A 20,439-nucleotide genomic window follows, 5' to 3' on the forward strand; every position below is an offset into this window, starting at 1 on the left:
ACCTTAAGTGTGCAGACCCTGCGGGTTCGAGAACTATGTAGACATGACCTGAGAGACTCCTCGGTCAATATCCAATAGCGGGACCTGGATGCCCATATTGGATCCTACATATTCTATGAAGATCTTATCGTTTGAACCTCAGTGCCAAGGATTCATATAATCCCGTATGTCATTCCCTTTGTCCTTCGGTATGTTACTTGCCCGAGATTCGATCGTCAGTATCCGCATACCTATTTCAATCTCGTTTACCGGCAAGTCTCTTTACTCGTTCCGTAATACAAGATCCCGCAACTTACACTAAGTCACATTGCTTGCAAGGCTTGTGTGTGATGTTGTATTACCGAGTGGGCCCCGAGATACCTCTCCGTCACACGGAGTGACAAATCCCAGTCTCGATCCATACTAACTCAACGAACACCTTCGGAGATACCTGTAGAGCATCTTTATAGTCACCCAGTTACGTTGCGACGTTTGATACACACAAAGGATTCCTCCGGTGTCCGTGAGTTATATGATCTCATGGTCATAGGAACAAATACTTGACACGCAGAAAACAGTAGCAACAAAATGACACGATCAACATGGTACGTCTATTAGTTTGGGTCTAGTCCATCACATGATTCTCCTAATGATGTGATCCCGTTATCAAGTGACAACACTTGCCTATGGCCAGGAAACCTTGACCATCTTTGATCAACGAGCTAGTCAACTAGAGGCTTACTAGGGACAATGTTTTGTCTATGTATCCACACAAGTATTGTGTTTCCAATCAATACAATTATAGCATGGATAATAAACGATTATCATGAACTAAGAAATATAATAATAACTAATTTATTATTGCCTCTAGGGCATATTTCCAACAGCCACCACACCCCACAAATTAGCTCCTCTCTCCACTCGTTGTGTGTTCCTTGGTTATCCTCTTGAACACAAGGAGTATCGGTGTTTCGATCTCCAAACTCGCAAAGTCATTGTGTCCCGGCATGTGGTTTTTGATGAAACTACTTTTCCATACACGCCCCCCACACAACCGGTCACAAACCCACCACCCGCACCGGATCTCGCGCCTGGCTGCCACCTGCGCGCAATCGCCCCCGGGATTCCCTCCCCACCTACCTCGGACAGCAGCGCTAGTCCTCCCCCTTTCCCGCCCAGTGCTCCACCAACCCGCGCTCCGCACGCGTTTCCAGATCGCCCCACCACCCCTACCGCCTCGTCCGCTCCAACCGCTGCCCCACACCCATCGCCCCCAACTTGCCCGCTACGGCATCTCCTAGACTTGTCGCCCCTGACTCCTCCTCCCCGCTCGGATCGCCCGCCGGGCCTTCCACTGATTCCCACACCGCCTCGGCTACCAACCCCACCACATCTACCTTGCAGCCTGTGCCACCGACTCCCTCCCCACCACGTCGCTCTGTCGTTCCTGTCCCCCCTCCTGTTAATTCGCACCGCATGACCATCCGGGCCAAACGAGGCTTTGCACAACCACGCAAATTTTTTTCCCTCACCGCAACCACCACGTCTCCTATTCCTCCCATCCCTTCCTCATATAAATCTGGCCTCCAGGATCACCATTGGCACGATGCTATGCTAGATGAATTTCATGCTTTGCTTAAGAACAAAACTTGGAGTTTGGTTCCTCGACCTGCAGGTGTCAACGTGGTCACCGGAAAGTAGATTTTCCGTCACAAGTTCAACCCCGACGACACCCTTGCTCGGTACAAAGCCCGCTGGGTACTTTGTGGCTTCACGCAACAGGAGGGCATCGACTACACGGAGACATTTAGCCCGGTTGTTAAACCAGCTACGGTGCGTGTTGTTCTTAGCCTTGCCACCGCCCAATCTTGGCCAATCCATCAACTGGACGTCAAGAACGCATTCCTTCACGGTGATCTCGGTGAGACGGTATATTGCACTCAACCTTCTGGCTTCGTCGACCCCTCCCACCCTCATCACGTGTGCCTCCTCCACAAATCCCTCTACGGACTCAAACAGGCTCCTCGCACGTGGTTCCTGCGTTTCCAGTCATACATTGTCTCCTTAGGCTTTGTGGCGTCCAAATGTGATACCTCTCTCTTCACCTATCATCATGGCAATTCGGTTGCATATCTTCTCCTCTATGTCGACGATATCATTCTCACTGCCAACACGACATCCACCCTCCATTCCATCATCACCTCACTTAAAACCGAATTTGCCATGTCTGATCTCGGCGACATTCACCATTTCCTTGGTGTCAACGTCACATGCAACACCTCTGGCTTGTTCCTCTCTCAACAACAGTATGTCCTTGAGATTTTGGATCGCACCAACATGTTAAACTGTAACCCCATATCCACCCCTGTAGACACCAAATCCAAACTCTCTGCATCTGATGGCACTCCTCTCTCCAACCCAACCTTGTACCGGAGCATCGCCGGGGCACTTCAGTACCTCACCCTCACTCGGCCTGACATTGCATACGCTGTGCAGCAAGCCTGCCTATTCATGCATGCACCCCGCTCCTCCCATTACCAGCTCGTCAAGCGGATCTTGCATTATCTCAAACGCACGTCCCACTTCGGGTTACAGTTCTATCGCTCTTCCTCTCACGAGCTCATCGCCTACTCCGACGCTGATTGGTCGGCTGTCCCGACACTCGGAAATCTACATCAGGTTTTTGTGTCTTTCTCGGCTCAAACTTGATCTCCTGGTCGTCTAAGCGACAACATACTGTTTCGCGCTCTAGTGCCGAGGCAGAGTACCGCGGTGTTGCAAACTGCGTCGCCGAGACCACCTGGCTTCGTCAACTCCTTCACGAGCTTCGTCGCCCCGCCGCTCGCGCCACCGTTGTCTACTGCGACAACATCAGCGCGACATACCTCTCCACCAACCCCGTCCAACATCAACGCACCAAACATGTCGAAATTGACCTGCACTTTGTTCATCAACGCACCAAGCATGTCGAAATTGACCTGAACTTTGTTTGTGATCGTGTGGCGAAGCCCGCGTTTTGCACGTCCAGTTTGCAGATGTGTTCACCAGCCGTGTTTGAGGACTTCCGGTCTAGTCGTGTTTGAGGACTTCCGGTCTAGTCTGAACATCCATCCTGGAGGAGTTCCAGTTTGCAGATGTGTTCACCAGCCGTGTTTGAGGACTTCCGGTCTAGTCTGAACATCCATCCTGGAGGAGTTCCGACTAGAGAGGGGGGGGGGGGGGGGTGTTAACGTGTCATACACTTGTACATGTACCATGCAATATTGTTGTATGTAGTCCTAGTCTTCAGGATCCCAACCACCTCTCCACGATGGCCTGCGTGCCTATCCACTCGGGAGACCAGGCGAGGGGGTCGGCTCTATATGTACCTGTAACAGCCATGCACAATTATACATCGGCAGTTCTACCCTCTCTCTCTCGTTTAGCTAATGCTAAAGTCAACTCATTCAAAAGTCGGAACTGATGAAGAGATGCAGACAATATAGTTCAACGCAAACATTATTCTGAAGACACAAACCAGTCTCACATATCACATATAAAGCAAGTATCGAACCTGCACTCTCAAATCCAACACTATTAGCTAGAGCACAACTTATTCAAAATTATAAACTAGCTAGGACTAGCATCCACGTAGATCGAAGCACATAACTAAGGATATGTGAACCATATACGTATATACCAAGTTCCTACTCGTTCTTGACGTCGGAGGACTGCAGCGAGGAGGGGTACAGCATCTGCTTCCCGCCACCCTGGGCCATCGTCTTGCTCGGCGCATCGGTCTGGTCGCCGCCACCATGGCCGTGCATGTACAGGAGGCGATAGCAGAACTCGATGACCTCCGGCGCAAACACCCTCCACAGGTACATTGTGCCGAACCATGAGGGCACGGTGAGGTAACGGTCACCTTGGCGAGCTGCCTGCACCATCGCCCTCGCGCAGTTCTTGGCGTACTCCACCGGGAATAGACCAACTTGAGCCTAGAAATCAATAATTCGAGATGGCAGATGATCACAATCGGTTGATTTTTACGTTAAAACTGTTTCATTGTTGCAACAGAAATTTAGGTAAAATGTATAGAAAAAGTGAGTGGTAGCAAGTGTCCTCACATCTCGAAATTCTTGATCAACCTCCACACCTCCATGCTCCTTGAGGAACTTGCCTTTGGACATCTCGGACTCGATCCACCCTGGCGTCACTATTGTGATGCCAACTTCACTGCCAAGCTCCGCCCGCAGCGTCTCGAAGAAGTTTATCAGTGCGGCATTGGCAGCCTAAAATTAACAGGAACACAACAAACATCAGCACTAGCATTGACTCTATCACCGATTCCTTCATCCTACACTTAAGTGATGAAATAAACCATGTTAGTTACGTTATAGAAAATCATGCGCGGAACGGGGTTCCATCCGGTCGCCGACGCGGTGACGACGATCCTCCCTCGGGTCCTTTTAAGATGAGGCAGAGCAGCAAAAGTGGACTGAACTGCACCCCAGAAGTTCACATCCTGAAAACAAAATATTAGTTTTGACACTCGTGGGTGTCTTGACAGGCATAATGAATTATGCTGCATCACTTACAAGCTGGGAGCTGTAGTTAGTGACATCGGGAATCTCCTGAAAAGCGCCGACGCTCGCAATGCCGGCGTTGCACACAAGATGGTCCACTGTAATTGATCAACACATGCAAGTAGTAGTGTCAACTGGATGAGATGCCCAAATGAATGAGTAGTGTGTGTGTGGCAGAAATATATTACTCCCTTTGTCCGGAATTACTTGTCGCAAAATCGTATGAAAATGGATGAATCTAGAACTAAAATAGATGTAAATACATTCATTTCCGGGACAAGTAATTCGGGGCGGAGGGGGTAGTTGCAATGTGAGACTGAGTGGCTTACATCGGCCGTAGTGGTCGATCGTGGCCTGAATGAATCTGTTGCAGTCGTCAGGGTCTGCGACGTCGCCGGGGAGAATGATGACGTCCGGCGCGCCGAGGTCGAAGGCACGGTCGGCGACCTGGCGGAGGCTCCACTCCCTCCTGGCCACCAGGGCGAGGCATGCCCCCTTGGCGGCGTACTGGTAGGCCAGTTGCTGCATGCACGAGGTAATTGAAGAGCAGAGTAGCATAAGAAAACAACAAGAAGAAGAAGCAGAAGCAGAGTAATAAGATGTTGTGTGCTGACCTCGCCGATGCCGGAGGAGGCGCCGGTGATGAGGACGACCTTGCGCTTGAGGTTGTCCGGGAAGAGGTAGGAGAGGAAGGAGTAGCAGGTCTTGAAGAGGTAGTATGGCGGGTAGAAGAGCAGGAGGGCGGCGAGCATGGCGGGCGCCGCCGCCCAGTTGAGCACGCCGTTCACCACATCCATCGCTCCGGTCTCTTGTAACTAGGCTCTCCCACGCCTGCTACCCAGTTGAGCTTGGTGTTGCTGGAAGGAAGATGAGTGAGACCCGAGCTGGCTACACAAGAAGCTTGGGTTGATGCTGTGCATGTACGGGTGGGAGCTCGGCTTGATGACACGTCACCCCTCGTCTTGACACGTCGAAGGAAGGAAGCGCCTGCGTGTTGAGACTCGAGCGAGAACGGCGGTGGGTGGGTCCCAGCTGGCAGGTGGTGCCTTATTTTTTTTTACTTTTTTATCTTCCATTCTTTTCTGTTTTTCCGACTCCAAATAGAACGAAATCGCCGGCTACTCCGCGACCTCGCATGCTTCTGGATGAATAAATAGTACTCATTCCAATTAGTGTCTTAAATTTAATATAAATTTATATTAAAACTAATATAAAATTAAAACATTTGTTTTGAGGTGGAGGAAGTAATAGATCAAAAAACATAATAAAAAAGATCAAAATTCTGAATTTTTATTGCGGCCAGCTTTAAGAGATGATTGGAGTGTTTGCAAAGTTTCATCATGAAACCACATACTCCAAGTCATGGCAGAAATAAGAAAAATCAATGCTTGAAAATGATACTCCATCAGACCGAAAATAAGTGTCACAGTTTTGTTTATTTCTGATCGGATGGACTACTTTTGAACGCATTTTGGAGAAACGGTTTTATTTTAACTCACCACAAGTTTCATCAAAGTTATTTCAATAAATTAAAGTTTGGCACAAGAAAAGAATCTGATTTTTTTTTTATTTTTTGTCTAAATCTTTCTATTTTATTGTTCACACCAGGAGATCATTTCAACTGGAGCCGAGAAAGGTACTTTGAAAAAATAGTGAAATTTATTCAATTGTATACTCGTATATATGAATTTCTTATATCGGTTTTTCGTGTGCATGAGCAGGACAATTTATGGATGTGAATTTTACTGGGTCATTACAAATCACATGCCATGAAATGAAATTGAAACCATATACCAAATTACATTCCCATCAACTTGTTGTACACAGTACATCCATGGACAGAAGAATCACACAAGTGTCAAGTGTTTGTGACTAGTAGTACCATCCAGGCTCTAACAAAGGGATACATACACAGGATCCATCAAGTGGAAAAAATCATGGCTCCACTGGGGGCTTGAGCCTGATCAGCCTCCGGACCCTGTCCTTCTCCGTGTTCTCCAGCAACCCCTGCACGCACCATCAACAACAAGGGCGTCACATGAACAGCGGCTCAGAATATTCATCATCAACGACAACATACACCAGACAAGTAAGAAGGATGAAAGAATTCACAACGGCCAGCCACCGGGACAGATGCTCCTGTTATCGCTCCGACAGCGGTAGGTTAACCAGTTTGCATTCCATCACTGGGAGTCTGGGAGTATCAAAATAAATCGGTGCTCCCCGTGGATTGGCAAAGGCATGTTTAACTGCTACACGGCAAGAAAAATAGCTGGAAGCTTACCTGCCAAACGATCTCATCAAGGCACAGACAGATCCTCCCGTACTTGTCGAGGAAGAGGCGCTCGGTGGGTGGTTTCGCACACACATCCTTCACCGCCGACGTAACAGCGAAGATCACCTCCGACACTACAAAATGTCCAGACAGTATATTACTACCAGGCATAAGGCAAAAAGCGAGGTGAGATAATGAAGGTTTCAAAACAGGATACGCTTATAACAAGACCAAAGTCTGAAACTCAACGACACTCACGAGCAAGCTCATCATATTCATCCTTGCCAACAATGTACAGGCAGACGTCCCCAATCATGGTATACACAATGGAGACCGACCTGGGAAAGCACCAACAATCAGATATTTAAATGGGGAGTTAAAAGGAACATAAGCTTGGTTCAGACTGAAGTCATGGCAACCATGGAACTGGAGTTGAAGATGCATATGTAGCAGCTCAAATTCTCTATCATATGGCTGATTGTACAGATGCCTAAAGGAAGGTTACTTTGAAAAAAAAATCTTGCAATTTACTGGGCTATCAACAGCTCATAATACAAATGTCGTTACACAAAAAGCTAGGAGTAGTAATTAGAATAACAAATCAAGAATGTCTGACTAATTTGGAATTCTGGGAAAATGTATATGGTGAAAGTTATAATGATGGCTTTTGGCATATATATAGCAGAGAGCATTTAAACTGAATACAAATGGCTTGGTTTTAACATCACACACTTGAATAGAATAACAAGTCAGGTAACCGCACGTCGGCCAACTACTGGCGCCAACACACAGATACAGGTGTATAGCAATGGTAGTTAGAAACTGATCCAGTACCAGGTGCACCATATTCATATATCATCCATCAAACAAACGACAATAGGCCTGAGTATCTATTAAAGCTGAAGAGCCTTTTGGTGACATGAAAGGGGTCAAATAATTTCTCTTGTGTATTTTTCTAATCATTGATGTTGGATTGTACCTCCCAGGGACTGTCAATCACCGCTTGTTAAAAATGTTGGAGAAGCTTTTGGTTAAGTAAGGCGACATGTAGGCTTTCCAAACCAGTGCCACCATTAATTGACCTCAAAAGTGTATAACGAAATCACGATTTTATTATGCGACAAAAAAGGTAACTAAAGCCAACAGAACAATAAGGATCGGTGCGATATTAAGCGTTTGACACGCTAGGATATTTTGGAGATAGACAGACATCATCAAGGAGCAGGGGCTAATGATGGTCAGGTTTAATCTAGACATCTTGTTAAACCAGCTTGATTAGCGCCCGAGCTCTATGCTGCTTCCACCACTGACTCAGCAGCACCTAGTACTTACTGGTCCTAAATTGGCATGAGAATGGCAGTTGGAGTTGATGTGGAGCATGCGTGTGTACTACTAGTAGCAACGGAATGAAGTGACAATTGGAAAATTGCTCATCTACGGGTGCGTTGGTGATGCAGCCATGGTGACTCACTTGTGGGAAGCGACGAGGAGCTCCTCGGACTTGGCCCCCTTGAGGTTCTCGGCGCCGAGCTTGACGAGGAAGGAGCGCCAGTGCAGCCGCTCCTCCGCCGGGACGCCATGGAACCTGCAGACGGATTGATAGGTAGGTTTCCCGTGGAGATGAGATGAGATGAGATTCGATTCGTGAGGCGGCGCTGCAGGAGCAGATCTCGGCGAGATCTCGGGGTGGTCGTGAGTAGGAAAGCAGGCGGGGCCACCTACAAACGTACCTCTCGATGAGGATGTTGCCCTCGGAGTTGGCGAAGAGCACGGCGAGAATCATCTTCCCCCTCCCGCTCCGGCCGATCACCACCTACCCCGGCGATCCCCTCCGATCTCTCTGCCGCGCGAGCGTGTGTGCGGGGTGTGCCGTGGTGGCCGGTGGGAGGAAGGCCTCCATTTGTGGCGTGTCTGTGTCTGTGTGTGTGGAAGGAGCGGCCCAGCCCATTTGTCAGCAGCCTACGGAGGCCGAGCCCATACAGCGAGCAGAAAACAAGAGAAATTCGATTGCTACCTTATCTTACCATGGCAACGTAGGATAAATGATGATATGGAGGGGAAAAAAATCATAAAAAAAAAGATTTCTCTTCTTTTATTTAAGACAAGACAAGAGATGATCTCTTAGCACAATATGTCTCACCACATATTTAGCAATAGCTAGTCATTGAAGATAAGACTAAGAGATGACGCATTGTAAGATATATTTTTTGTCATCTCTAAACTACATGCAAGACTTAAGATAAGACTATCTTATCAACCATTGTACATGCCCTACTGTTTCCCCATTCTGGCCTCTCTCTCTTTTCTTTTTCCTTTTGCTTTTTCCCCTGGACACGAAAAGATCCTCACCTTCATCATGTCGTGTACTACATCACCTCGAAAAATAAAAGTACTACATCACCTTCAGCAGCTAATCGGTGCTCCTCTTCCACGATCAGCAAGGAACCATCGTCGTCGTCGCCGTGGTGGTGGTGATCATCCTGAGGAATGTTCAGTTCAACCGCTTCCTGCATTCACAAAGTCTCACAGCTCCCAAATCAAAGGCTGAAGGAGAGGGCAACACACAGGCTGTGCTCCCAAATCACATATACTGAAGCCTCCCTACAAAAAACTGATGCAGCCAGGTGGGAAAAACACATCATGCTGCTCAAACTTTTCTTTTCTTTACGCAGAAACTTGACGGGCCAATGTTGAATCGGCAAAGATATACATACAGTGCCTGCACTGCACGCAGCTGAGAAGAGATGGTATCTGACAAGCGGCATTTCAAAAACGGGCCGCGTACAGAACAATTGCCGTGACAAAGCACCACGAAATGGCCATCTTTTTCAGCCAGGAACTCTGCAAGCCATGGAAGAATCAACCACATAACCTATAAAGAGATCGATCATGCTTTTCTTCCTAGGAAAAAAATAATATATTTTCCATAGAAACAAATTGCTGCAAAAATCATGTACTTCATTTGCTTCACTCTGCAAAGAGGGCAACAGACCAGCTGAGCAGTGTTAACTCACATGGAATCAGCAAGATATACACTGAACTCAACAAGTGGCATTTCAAAACTGCATACAAAGCCATCGCCGCAACTAAGCATGACTTCGCCACTTTCAGTCAGTAACCCTGCGTGGAAGAACCACATAAGTATCCTTATGAAGGGATCAGAGATCATACTTCTCTTCCTAAAAAATACGGTACCAGTGCAGTTTCAACCATACACTGACTGAATGATCAGCCTACTAACCATTGTAACACACCCAGTTCGGGTCATTTACCCCTCTCCATGGGACTGGGAGCATCCTGCATCAAAACCCGTCGCAGAAATGATCGGCCACTCCCAAAATCAAAGGCTGAAGAGGGAAACACACCAGCTCTCAGTGCCAACAAATACTGAAGCAACCCTAAAAGAAACAGGTGCTGAAGCAGGTTGGCAAGCAAACTGCAAAACACAACCTGGCAGGGCAGTCTCTGCTTTTACATAGCCTACAAATTTCCCGCAACAACTGAGAGAAATAACAATGCTTTCAGTCTCCAGCTCTACATGGCCTGCATTTTCCCCATAGAAATTAGCAGATCACATTCGGTTTGGTATGACTGATGACAGATATCTGTCACCAAATCAACACAAGCTTGAACCACAAGATATGCTTGCAATGCCTGGAACTGCACAAAGGTGAGATTGTAAGTAGTATTTGACAAGTTGCTTTTCAAAATTTTCATACAGAATCATTAACCTACATAGCTAAGTACGACAAACCGGGTCAATCGTTTCTGGACAGTATCTCTGTATGGAGGGAGGAACTACATTGCATACCCCTTATGAAGAGATCAGAGATCATACTTGACTTCCTAATAATAACTAATGCATGCACTGACTGGATGATGAGCCTACTAGACAACACACCCAGTTCAGTCCTCCTCCCACTCTCCATGGGACTGGGAGCATCCTGCATCAAAACCCGATGTTCAGGCATCAATCATCCCGCGACGACCGGAGACGACGAACTGCTCGTCTGCAGCCACAGGACTAGCTCGTCCCTGGAGCTGACGAAGCTGCCGACCTGGGACTCGCTCGGGCGGAACGGCGCTGCCGCCTCCTCGAGGTGGGCTGCGAAGGCGCTCGCCAGCCCCTGCGCGAACTTGTGGGTGCTGGACCCGGTGAACACGTTGAAGGATTGCGGCAGGGGCTGGTCCTGCACGGCGCGCTCCGTGAGGGCTGCCATCCAGTCGTCGAACGCCGTCTTGGCCGCGCCGACCGAGAGCGACCGCAGGTCCAGCAGCCACTCGTCGTCCTTCCTGATGTGGAGCTTGGAGTAGAGCCCGTAGCCCTGGGCGAGCCGGAAGAGCTCCCTGGGCCTCCGGGCGGGCAGGCCATGGTTTTGGCATATGTCGATCAGGCAGTTGCAGTAGGGCCGGCGCACATCGGTCTCCGCGGCGTTCAGCACGGCCTTTAGCTGCTCCTTGAGCTCATCGGCGCCCACCTGGTCATCCCCGAGCATCCTGATCAGCTTGACCAGGTTTCCGTTGAACTTTTCGAGGCAGGCGAGCACCAGCTCCGTCTCCTCCCCGGTGCTTAGCGCGACAACAGAGAGCAGGCACCCGCATAGCCGGTCGTCGGGCTTGAGGCCCCTCTCCAGCCCCGCTTCGAGCACCTCCACGGCATCCCGTATCCTGTTCGCCTTGCCGAGGCACTGGATCACGATGGTGTAGCTCATGATGTTGGCCTCTATGCCGCTCTGGAGCATTTCCACAAACAGCTGGAGCGCGCGGTCCGCGTCCTTGATGCTCCCGTAGATGTTGATCATGGCCGTGTAGCTCCACTTGTCCGGCTGGGGGACGTCGGTGAGGTCCGGGTCCTTCATCTCCTCGAAGAGCTGCTCGGCCTCGGCGACCAGCCCCACGTCGGCGCACATGCTGAGCAGCGTGTTGCAGAGGATGCTGTCGGCTGGGATCTTCTTCTCGCGCATCTGGTCCCAGAGCTGGAGCGCGTCGCGGCCCCAGCGAGCCCGGCCGTAGATCTTGGCCACGGCGGTGAGCGTGCGCGCGTTGGGCTCGACGCCCTCGGCGGTCATTTCCTCGAACAGGTTGCGGGCGAGGCCCGGCTTGCCGGTCTTGCCAAGCGCCTCGAGCAGCGCGTTGTAGACGAAGATGTTGGGCTTGGTGCCGACCTCCCGCATCTCCTTGAAGACGAACTGGATGCCGTCGTAGTCGCCGGCCTCGCCGAACATCTTGGCGAGCACGGCGAAGGCGACGTGGTCGGGCTTCCAGCCGCTGCCGCGGGCGCGGTCGAAGAGGGCCAGCACCTCCTCCTTCATCCGGAGCTGCGCGTAGACGTCGAGGACGGCGGAGTAGGTGACCTCGTCGGGGAGCACGGCGCTGCCGGGGGAGTACATGCGCTCGAACCACTCGACGGCCTTGGCGAACTGGCGGCAGCGGCGGGCGGCGGTGATGAGGGTGGAGTAGGTGATGTTGTCGAGCGGGACGCCGGAGTCGACCATGTCGAGGGCGAGCAGCTCCGCCTCGTCCCAGCGGCGCGCGGCGCGGAGCGACTTGAGGGCGACGTTGAAGAGGATGGTGTCGACGGCGAAGCCGGCGTCGGCGGGGAGGCCGCGGAGGTAGGCGAGGAGGGAGAGCGTCTTGCGCCAGGACGGGTGGAGGTAGTTGAGGAGGAGCAGCGCGTCGGAGGAGGTGGGCGGGGAGTCCGGGAGCGGGAAGAAGGCGTGGAGGGTGGGCGCCAGGTCAGCGTCCTCCGGGAGCGCGCGCAGGTCGCGGAGCAGCGGCTGGAGCGGCGCCGAGGACGGGTGGGAGGAGGCCGGGCGGCGGCGCTGGCGGCGGAGGGACAGCACCGTGGGGCGCGGCCTGGAGGGATTGACCCAGGTGGGCTCCGGGGTGGGGCGCTGCGCGCGGTCGGCGGCGGGGGTGGGCTTGTCGGTGAGCAGCGTGCGGGCGAGCGGCTCCAGCTGGTCGGCGAGGGAGGGCGTGGAGGAGGGCGCGGCGGAGCAGAGGGTGGTCGTGGGCCTGGTGGCGGGCTTGGTCTTGTGGTTGTGGTGGTGGCCGCGCGGCGGGGCGTGGAAGAGGAAGGCGGCGGCGGTGGCCATGGCGGAGCGGATAGAAGAAGAAAAAGAGTGGAGTGGAGTTTTGGATTGGGTTCGCCGAGGAAGAAAAGCCTCCCGCCATGTGGATAGAAAAAATATCTGCAAGAAGTTGGGCTCGAATAGCCGGGCCCGCCCCGAGTACTATAGGCCCGCTTAGGCAACTCTAGCAGACCCCTCTATCTCTCTGAATAAAATAACCGAATGCGTCGATCCCTCCTCATAAAATTAGTGCAAGCTTATGAGGCAAATTCTATTTTTTTTATTTAAAGAAGAAACGTCACTGGCTTGAAGGGTTTTAGCACATATAAAATAAATTCGACAGCTATGCGAGTGATTGCGTATGGCGTTCCGGCTAACTATGTTGTCGAATATCTTCGCATTGATGAATATATTATAATTGAGTGAGTGCGTAGATTTACCAAAGTGATCGTCCGTGTCTTTGATCCTGTCTATCTTGGTGCACCCAACGAGGAAGACATAAAAAAGTTGATGGTAGCAAATGAGAGGAGAGGTTGGCTTGGCATGCTAGTAATTCCGAGCGAAGGGAGTATTTGTCAAGAGCATAAAAAAACCAGCACTAAAAAGCATGTTGAATTTACAAAAATACAAGAGCCTGTCTGAAAAGATATTGAAAGAGCCTTTAGTGTTTTGCAATTTAAGGTTTGCCATTGTTTATGGTCCTACTCGTTTTTGGGACAAACAAACTTTGAAGAACATCATGAATTGTTGTGTGACTCTTCACGACATAATCCTTAAAGATGAGAAAAACATGAATTTGAAATTCTTCTACGACAATGTCGATAGCCGTGTGGAGCCAGCTAGAGAGGGAGCTCCTAGTCGGCGCCTTAAGCGCAAGTGCCGGCTAAGAGATCCTCCGTCCATGCGTCCTGCAAGTTGGGCCGGCCTACGAAACGGTTCGACCAGCGAACACGCACGAAAAAATCCCAAAAAATGAGGCACTACAGGATTCAAACTTGAGACATCCATCTCACATCCGACCTCGCTAACCACTGAACCCACCACACTTAAATGATTTGTCACAGCCTAAATATTTAATAACATTATCATAGAGCTGCATATCCATGCACTATATCTGTTAAAAGTTTTGGGAAAAAAGTCGTGATAAATTTATTGGATAAAAAACCGTGACAAACTTGAAAAAGGTTCATCAATTTTTAAAAAGCACTCATCAAATCTGAACAAAAGTTTGTATATTTAAAATAGTTCATCGATTTTGAAAAAAGTTCATCGAGATTGAAAAACTCTTCATGGATTTACAAAAGAAAATAAGAATTTGAAAAAAGTTCATCAATTTGGAAACAACTTCACCGAATTTAGAAAACATGTTCATCGAATTTGACAAAAATTTCACACAAATTGTAAAGTACACCGATTCTGAAAAAAGTTCATCTATTTCAAAAAAAGATCATCGATTTGTATAAAAAATTCCATTATTTTTTTTATAAAATCTCATCAATTTGAAAAAAGTTCATTTAAATTGGAAAATGTTCATAAATTCTGAAATAATATTAAGCGGTTATGAAAAATCAATCAATTTTCAAAAAAGTTGATCGATTTTGAAAACAGTTCATCAATTTTGGAAAAAAAAAATTCATCGATTTTGAGAAGAAGTTCAAAAAAATGAAAAGAGTCCATCAAATTTGAAAAATAAGTTCATTAATTTTTAAAAAGGGTTCATCAATGCTAAAAAAATCACGACTTTAAAAAAATGAATTACGAATTTTGAAAAGAAGTTCATCAGATTTGGAAAAGTTCATCTAAAATGAGAAATTTTCATTGATTTTGAAAAATATTAATCAATTCTGGAAAAAGTCAATCAATTTTCAAAAAAGGTAATCGATTTTGAAAACAGTTCATCAATTTTGAAAACAAAATTATCAATTTTGAGAAAAACTTCATCAAATTTAAAAAAGATTCATCAATGTGAAAACAGTTCACAGGGTTCAAAACAATCAATTCATGAATTTTAAAAAGAAGTTCATTTATTTGAAGAAAAACTATGCTAATGTGGAAAAGGAAAAATAGAAAAGGACAAAGAAAAAAGAAAAAGGAAAAGAAGAATGAGGAAATTGACAAAAAATGTGTATGTTATCACACCTAGTGAGGTGGTCAGGTTGGTTTCCTGTTGATCGCAAACAACCAGCGAGGCAAGGTTCAAATCCTACCTCGCTTGGAATTTTTGCAGTTTTCTTTAAAGTTTAGAAAACAGAAGAAAAATGGAATATGGGCAGCCCGTGAATAGCTGCTGCAGGCGCTGGCTAGCAAAAAAAGGTAGAAACCGGCGCCTGCAGTGCCAAATAGGAATTGCCAGCTAGAGACCCTGATTGCATACAACATTTCTTCAAACATATCGGCTTCAGGAGGATCAAAGTGTCAAGACCCTGAAAATACATACACAGCCCCTTTATAATAATAATAACATTGAAAACAAAACATTAACAGCATGCAGAGTCAGGCTCTTATTCTCTTGCAGACTTTAACATGGTCCGGAAATCTTCTCAGAGATAAAAACCCTACCTTATTCCGACACAAGCTGCCCTCACTCGTCGAATCTTTCTGAGAGGTCAAATCTTTACCAGAGGAAAGTCAATGAGGTAAGGTAAATAAAAAGTAGCAGCTTAAAAGTCTGAAGGAGGATGTGTTCTTCAGCCTGATTTGAGACATCTGATCTCAATGCCATGCAAAATGAGACGAGCCTTCACCCCTCTTTGATTCGTTTCCATGAGGCCGAAGGACACCTCACCATCTTCACCCCCTGCGTTGTAGAACTGACCTAGCTCTACCTCCTTCCAACCGTCGGCCCTGAGCCGAGGGCGCTCCGCCACGTCACACCCCCGCCATCGTCGCGGCGGCCAATGTTCATCCAAGAGAACGTCGCGGAATAAATTCGCTTCTTCAGTGCGGACCGAGGCCCGCAGAATCCCAAACATGGTGCTAAGAGGATAATCACCGACTGGCTTAAACACGAGGTAAGCCACATACGTCGAGTTTGGGGAGAGCATGGTCCTGTGTATTTGTCCCTGGATTTCGAACCAAGTAACCCGGATAAGTTGAGCCCCTTGGGAGAACCTGGCAAAAGAATCATAAGTTGCAGAAAGCAATCAATCTAGCGTTGCAGCAAAACTCCATCCTCCAATTAACTTGGATGCTCTTATCACTAACCTGGAGTCGGAGAGAGGGATCCAGCTCCAGTGCTGCGGCATGTCGCCGGACGCGATGAACAGCTTCCTCGCCGATAGCATATAGCATTTGGCGAGTGTCTCCCTGTCCAGCCACATAGCCTGCGCGTTGAACAATCAGCTAACGATCGACCGACCCAGGAATCTTTGTGCACACACGTACCATGAGCCCGTCCTGGAGGAGGACGGGGCGTTCTAAGAGGAGGAAGAAGAGCTCCTTCTTGGACCGCGGCGCGGGGGCCTCCAGCTCCTCGTCGGTGAGGGCCGGCACGAAGCAGGTCCAGACGGCGTCAGAGTCGGCCGCAGCACGGAAGGGCTGGGAGACCGCGGCGGCACGGCTGGCGTCGCGCGCCGTTGTCTTGGCGAGCACCGCCGAGAGGAGCTCCTCCGGCAGACGCCCGATTTCATCATTTGCACGATCGAAACCAATCTCTGCAAAATCCAAAAGGAATAAACAGAGCTTAAACTAACGGCATCAGAAGATAAGAAGCCCATCCCGCTGAACAAAATCGACTGCCAAAAAAACAAAACCACAGCCCAAACACACCCACGCACGAATCAAGAAGCAATGAATGGATGGTTGGAGATTTGAGTGAACGCTAGAAAAACTTCAGGCGCCTGCTATATACTAGCAAACGTGACAAAGAATAAACATCCCGTAAAATACAATCCCACAAAAACGAAAGATTGGAACTTGTCCACCCCATAGGCGAGGAACCTGATGGTGGAGGAAGGTGCTGGCGAGCTACGCAAATGGAAACTGGTTCTGCCTCACAGACTTCCGGGAGATGAACATATTTGAAAGCTCCAGGGGTGAACGAACAAACGAATCAACAATGAATGAATGAATACCTTGGATCCCAGACGGGAAAGCTCCAGGGCTGGCCCTAAGGTATCTGCGGCAGTCTGACGGAGCTGGTCCATATCCACTCCAAACAGGAAATGGATCCATCCACGCGGCACGCCACTTGCAGATTCAACGGTGGGCGTTCACCAGTCACCACTCGCGCCCCTCCTCAGCACTATGTACAGCTGTTTCCTTCTTTTCAAGAAAAGGGAAGATAGTTCATAGTTACACAGAGGACAAAGAATTGAACTGTGCCCGTGATTTTTATTAAATCTCTAAACCATCTTAAAGTGGGTAGATTCAGTGCAGGTTATTATTAAATCTGCTGCCTCATCAGCAGACTAGTTGTTCTAATGACATCACCCAGGCAACTATAAGAGGCACATCATCACATGAGACAAAAATTAAATGCAACATTGCATGTTAAACAAATACTGCAAGGTGTGATGTCCACTTGGTCACATTACGGACTACACTATGTACATCCTAAATGCCTCCATGGCTGAATATGGTGTGTCACATGGTGCAGATGACACTCTACTGGATCATTGGATTCTTTAGGGTAATTGTGACTGTTAATTAGTACCAACAACACATGGCTGGATGAAACGCCGATTTCCCAGTTTGGCTATCCCAGAGAGGTTTATTAAACTGGGCCATGCTTGTTAAATGCCAATGGAAAGCCGGCAACCACCTGGCCTGATCCACCGACACAAGGACAGGTGATTGATGAAACAAAACAAAAACGTGGTGGCTTTAAACTTGCAACAACAAGATTTCAGCCTTTTTCAGATCCTGACAAAGGGCAATTGTCCTAAGCACTATCCCCACTCCTACACATGGGCGAATCTAGCACCAGTTTATTCACAACAAAGACAGGGATAAGCAGAATTACGTAAGATGTTGAATACACATTCCAAAGATGCATACTACTCCCTCCGTCCCAAAATAAGTGTCTCAAGCTTAGTACAACTTTGTACTAGAGCTAGTACAAAGTTAAGACAGTTATTTTGGGACGGAGGGAGTACTTTATACTACGGCTTCTGGGTAAAGAAGGACACATGAAAGGAGAAAGCTTTGGATGACTATGGTTTCTGGATGCAGAACCATACCCTTGGTTGCCTAGTTATTTTTTCTGAAAGCACAAGGAAGCAGCAGCACATAGAGATGCATCAATTGTTTTCCAGTGTCATACATTCAAGCATCACAATCCTCTTCTGAAGACAACACTACCCAGCGCAACTGTAATAGGCAGATATATCATCCCAAGAGACAAAAGTGTGTTAAATCATGTTTCCTCCATCCGGAATTAGTTGATGCTCAAACGGATGTATCTAGACGTATTTCAATGCTAGATACATCCGTTTTGGCGTCAACTAATTTCGGACGAAGGGAGTACTTGACAAGAAGGATATATAATTGTGATGTTTTAGAAAGAAAACTTGAGTTCGCTCGAACCAAAAAGTGTGTTAGAACCTTGTTTATTTTGTATCTTCAGCAAAGTGTTAAACCAGGACCTGATGCAAGCACATGACCTGCTGTAGTTTCAGTCGTCTACAGTGCTGCAACCAAATAAGCAGCAGGGTAGTAGAGGCATGGTAAGTGGCAGCATGTGGTGTAGCTTGACATGGGTTCAGACGGGGCACGCCCTGGTACCGCCTGCTGCATCGACAGCATGGCTGCAAAAGGGGTGAGGTGCATTTGTGCAGCAACCTAACCCAACTGAAAGGATAGAAAAGAAAAAGGAAGGCTCCCAAGAAGGAATGCTCGGGATTTTATCTCCGACGAGTTTTTTTCAATCTGTGTGTGTATCCATTGGAGTTCACCGTGCAAAAATTCTAGTTGGACATTACGTACTGCTGCATGTTGATAGAAATAGAAATAGAAATCCAAAAGGGGTGCTTCATTTTTAGTCAAAGTTTAACCATGCACATAAAAGCTGAACCAAAACGTGATGTGTAGTCATTCATATGTATGTACAATTAATTGCAAGTGTTGATCTGGGGGTAGAGAGGGGAAAGAGGGGTAGCTCACCACGTATGGCCGCAAGGGTAGGAGGGGAGGGGGAAGTAGCCATCACCCATCAGTTATCCCCTCCGTCTCCATGCGCTGGAGAGGAGAGGAGGCAGGGGCGAAGAGGGATGGTGGCCTGCTCCTCCACCTCCTCTGGTAAATAGGGCTCGTCGGGGACGGACGCGTTGAGGAGGAGGTTTCTTGCTGCTGGTGTCGAGGATGCTCTCAAAGTAGATCTTGAGCTCAGCGGTGCTGCACACGCGCCGAGGCAGGTCCCCTGCACAGATGTTGGATAGATTAATTATGTGTGGGTGTTTAACCATGAACCAGATTCAGTCAGAAACAGAAAAAGGAAATTGCCCATACCCCTTGATGGGATTAACGCATGTAGAATGGTCCCAGCTTGTTAAAACCATGAAAGTTGCACAAGTTAAGCTGAAGAAAATTCAGACAAAACTTAGCTTTTGGGTTAGCTACTGTACAAAACATGAATTGAATGTCTATAGTGCCCTGTTATGGAAATCTATGCTACGAACCAAACGAAAAAGAAGCAGCAGCATACATACACATACACTTGAACTTGGTTTGATGTGTTTAACTACCCGACAGGATGCCGATAAACAAACTCTAACACCAAGACGTCGCTGCCTTAATTTAGCTTTTTATTTTACTTTAGCAGCAAATCAGTGAAGAAATGGATCTAGGTTAGCAACAGGGGGGCTTGAAGGTGGTTAGGTTGGCATCCTCACCAGATGAGAGCAGATTCTCCTTGCACGCATCCCTTCACACAGACACAGCCAGATCAGATGCCTGAGCTGCTCGAGTGTGGATCCGGGGCCTAGGTCGAGAAGGAGAAGGTGGGGTCGGTAGATGGCGGAGGGCGGGGTTGGGGGAGAGCAGGTCGCCGGTGGAGCTGGTTGGGGTGGGGGAAGGGAATCAATCGGAGACTCGATCGGATGGGGAGAGGAGAGAGAGAGGGAGAAAGAGGAGGAGGAGGTTTGGGCCTCCGCTACGTGGGGTGGCCGCCCGGGGCAAGTCCGGCCCGCATCCTGCCCCCTCCAGCCTAGCCACGGCCCAGGAGCTATGTGGGATTTAAAAAATCTTTGCGAATTGAGAGAATATTTAGGATTTTCAAAATGTTCACGAATTTCTATAAAATGTTTGCTCATTTGAAAATAATACGTGATTTCATTAAAATGTTTGTGATTTTTAAAAATGCTCAAACTTTCATCAGAATGGCCGTGAATATGAAAAGAGTCATGATTTCAGACAAAATAGAAGGAGAAATAGAAAAAAAACGAACATGAAAAATATTGAATATATAGAACGAAAATGAAAAAAAGAAAGAGCCCACCTGCCTCCGGCTCAGCTACCTCCACTCTGTAATGCAGTGATATTGTGTGAGAGTCATCCTAACATGACGATCCTCTTGGTCACTTCACTTACAGCAGGGTGGGGGCACAGAAAT

The 20,439-nt window shown here is 48.1% G+C and overlaps 2 protein-coding genes across 10 annotated transcripts; both read right to left on the reverse strand.

Moving 5' to 3' along the window:
• Positions 1–3,439: 3,439 nt before the first annotated feature.
• Positions 3,440–12,963, reverse strand: LOC123397456. Its single transcript, XM_045091984.1, has 17 exons — positions 10,809–12,963; positions 10,395–10,479; positions 10,185–10,299; positions 9,834–9,998; positions 9,534–9,570; positions 9,216–9,326; positions 8,550–8,632; positions 8,291–8,404; positions 7,078–7,157; positions 6,829–6,953; positions 6,492–6,551; positions 5,159–5,359; positions 4,874–5,066; positions 4,557–4,642; positions 4,352–4,483; positions 4,086–4,250; positions 3,440–3,956 (listed from the first exon to the last, which is right to left on the reverse strand). Exons 1-17 carry the CDS (start codon positions 12,912–12,914, stop codon positions 3,666–3,668), a joined length of 4,149 nt encoding a protein of 1,382 aa, XP_044947919.1. The 5' UTR covers positions 12,915–12,963; the 3' UTR covers positions 3,440–3,665.
• Positions 12,964–15,016: 2,053 nt separating this feature from the next.
• LOC123395213 (putative F-box protein PP2-B12) lies at positions 15,017–19,930 on the reverse strand. 9 transcript variants are annotated; one of them, XR_006609681.1, is made up of 8 exons: positions 19,721–19,930; positions 19,338–19,406; positions 18,993–19,248; positions 16,964–17,153; positions 16,275–16,543; positions 16,095–16,213; positions 15,450–16,001; positions 15,017–15,313 (listed from the first exon to the last, which is right to left on the reverse strand). XR_006609681.1 is itself a non-coding variant. In XM_045090161.1 (8 exons), exons 5-8 carry the CDS (start codon positions 17,061–17,063, stop codon positions 15,578–15,580), a joined length of 912 nt encoding a protein of 303 aa, XP_044946096.1. In that variant the 5' UTR covers positions 17,064–17,150; positions 18,071–18,200; positions 18,993–19,248; positions 19,338–19,406; positions 19,721–19,930; the 3' UTR covers positions 15,321–15,577. The 9 variants fall into 9 exon arrangements, 8 of the variants coding, with proteins under 8 accessions (XP_044946096.1, XP_044946095.1, XP_044946094.1 ...); XM_045090161.1 differs by lacking the exon at positions 15,017–15,313 and adding an exon at positions 18,071–18,200 and having other exon boundaries at positions 15,321–16,001; positions 16,964–17,150; XM_045090160.1 differs by lacking the exon at positions 15,017–15,313 and adding an exon at positions 18,071–18,200 and having other exon boundaries at positions 15,321–16,001.
• Between the last annotated feature and the right edge of the window lie 509 nt (positions 19,931–20,439).

This window comes from Hordeum vulgare, chromosome 5H (genome assembly GCF_904849725.1).
Source record: "Hordeum vulgare subsp. vulgare chromosome 5H, MorexV3_pseudomolecules_assembly, whole genome shotgun sequence".
Lineage (NCBI taxonomy): Eukaryota > Viridiplantae > Streptophyta > Magnoliopsida > Poales > Poaceae > Hordeum > Hordeum vulgare.

What these genes read in the sequence shown, in the direction of transcription:
- LOC123397456 (XM_045091984.1), bottom strand. Translation starts at nt 12,914, where the DNA reads ATGGCCACCGCCGCCGCCTTCCTCTTCCACGCCCCGCCGCGCGGCCAC. An exon ending in TCAGTCATACCAAACCGAAT is followed by an intron (nt 10,300 to 10,394) that starts GTGATCTGCTAA and finishes GGAAATTTGTAG; the next exon opens with GCTATGTAAAAGCAGAGACT. An exon ending in CTAACTACAGCTCCCAGCTT is followed by an intron (nt 4,484 to 4,556) that starts GTAAGTGATGCA and finishes TTTTGTTTTCAG; the next exon opens with GATGTGAACTTCTGGGGTGC.
- LOC123395213 (XM_045090164.1), bottom strand. Translation starts at nt 17,063, where the DNA reads ATGGATCCATTTCCTGTTTGGAGTGGATATGGACCAGCTCCGTCAGAC. An exon ending in TCCTCCAGGACGGGCTCATG is followed by an intron (nt 16,214 to 16,274) that starts GTACGTGTGTGC and finishes TTCAACGCGCAG; the next exon opens with GCTATGTGGCTGGACAGGGA. An exon ending in ATCCCTCTCTCCGACTCCAG is followed by an intron (nt 16,002 to 16,094) that starts GTTAGTGATAAG and finishes TTCTTTTGCCAG; the next exon opens with GTTCTCCCAAGGGGCTCAAC.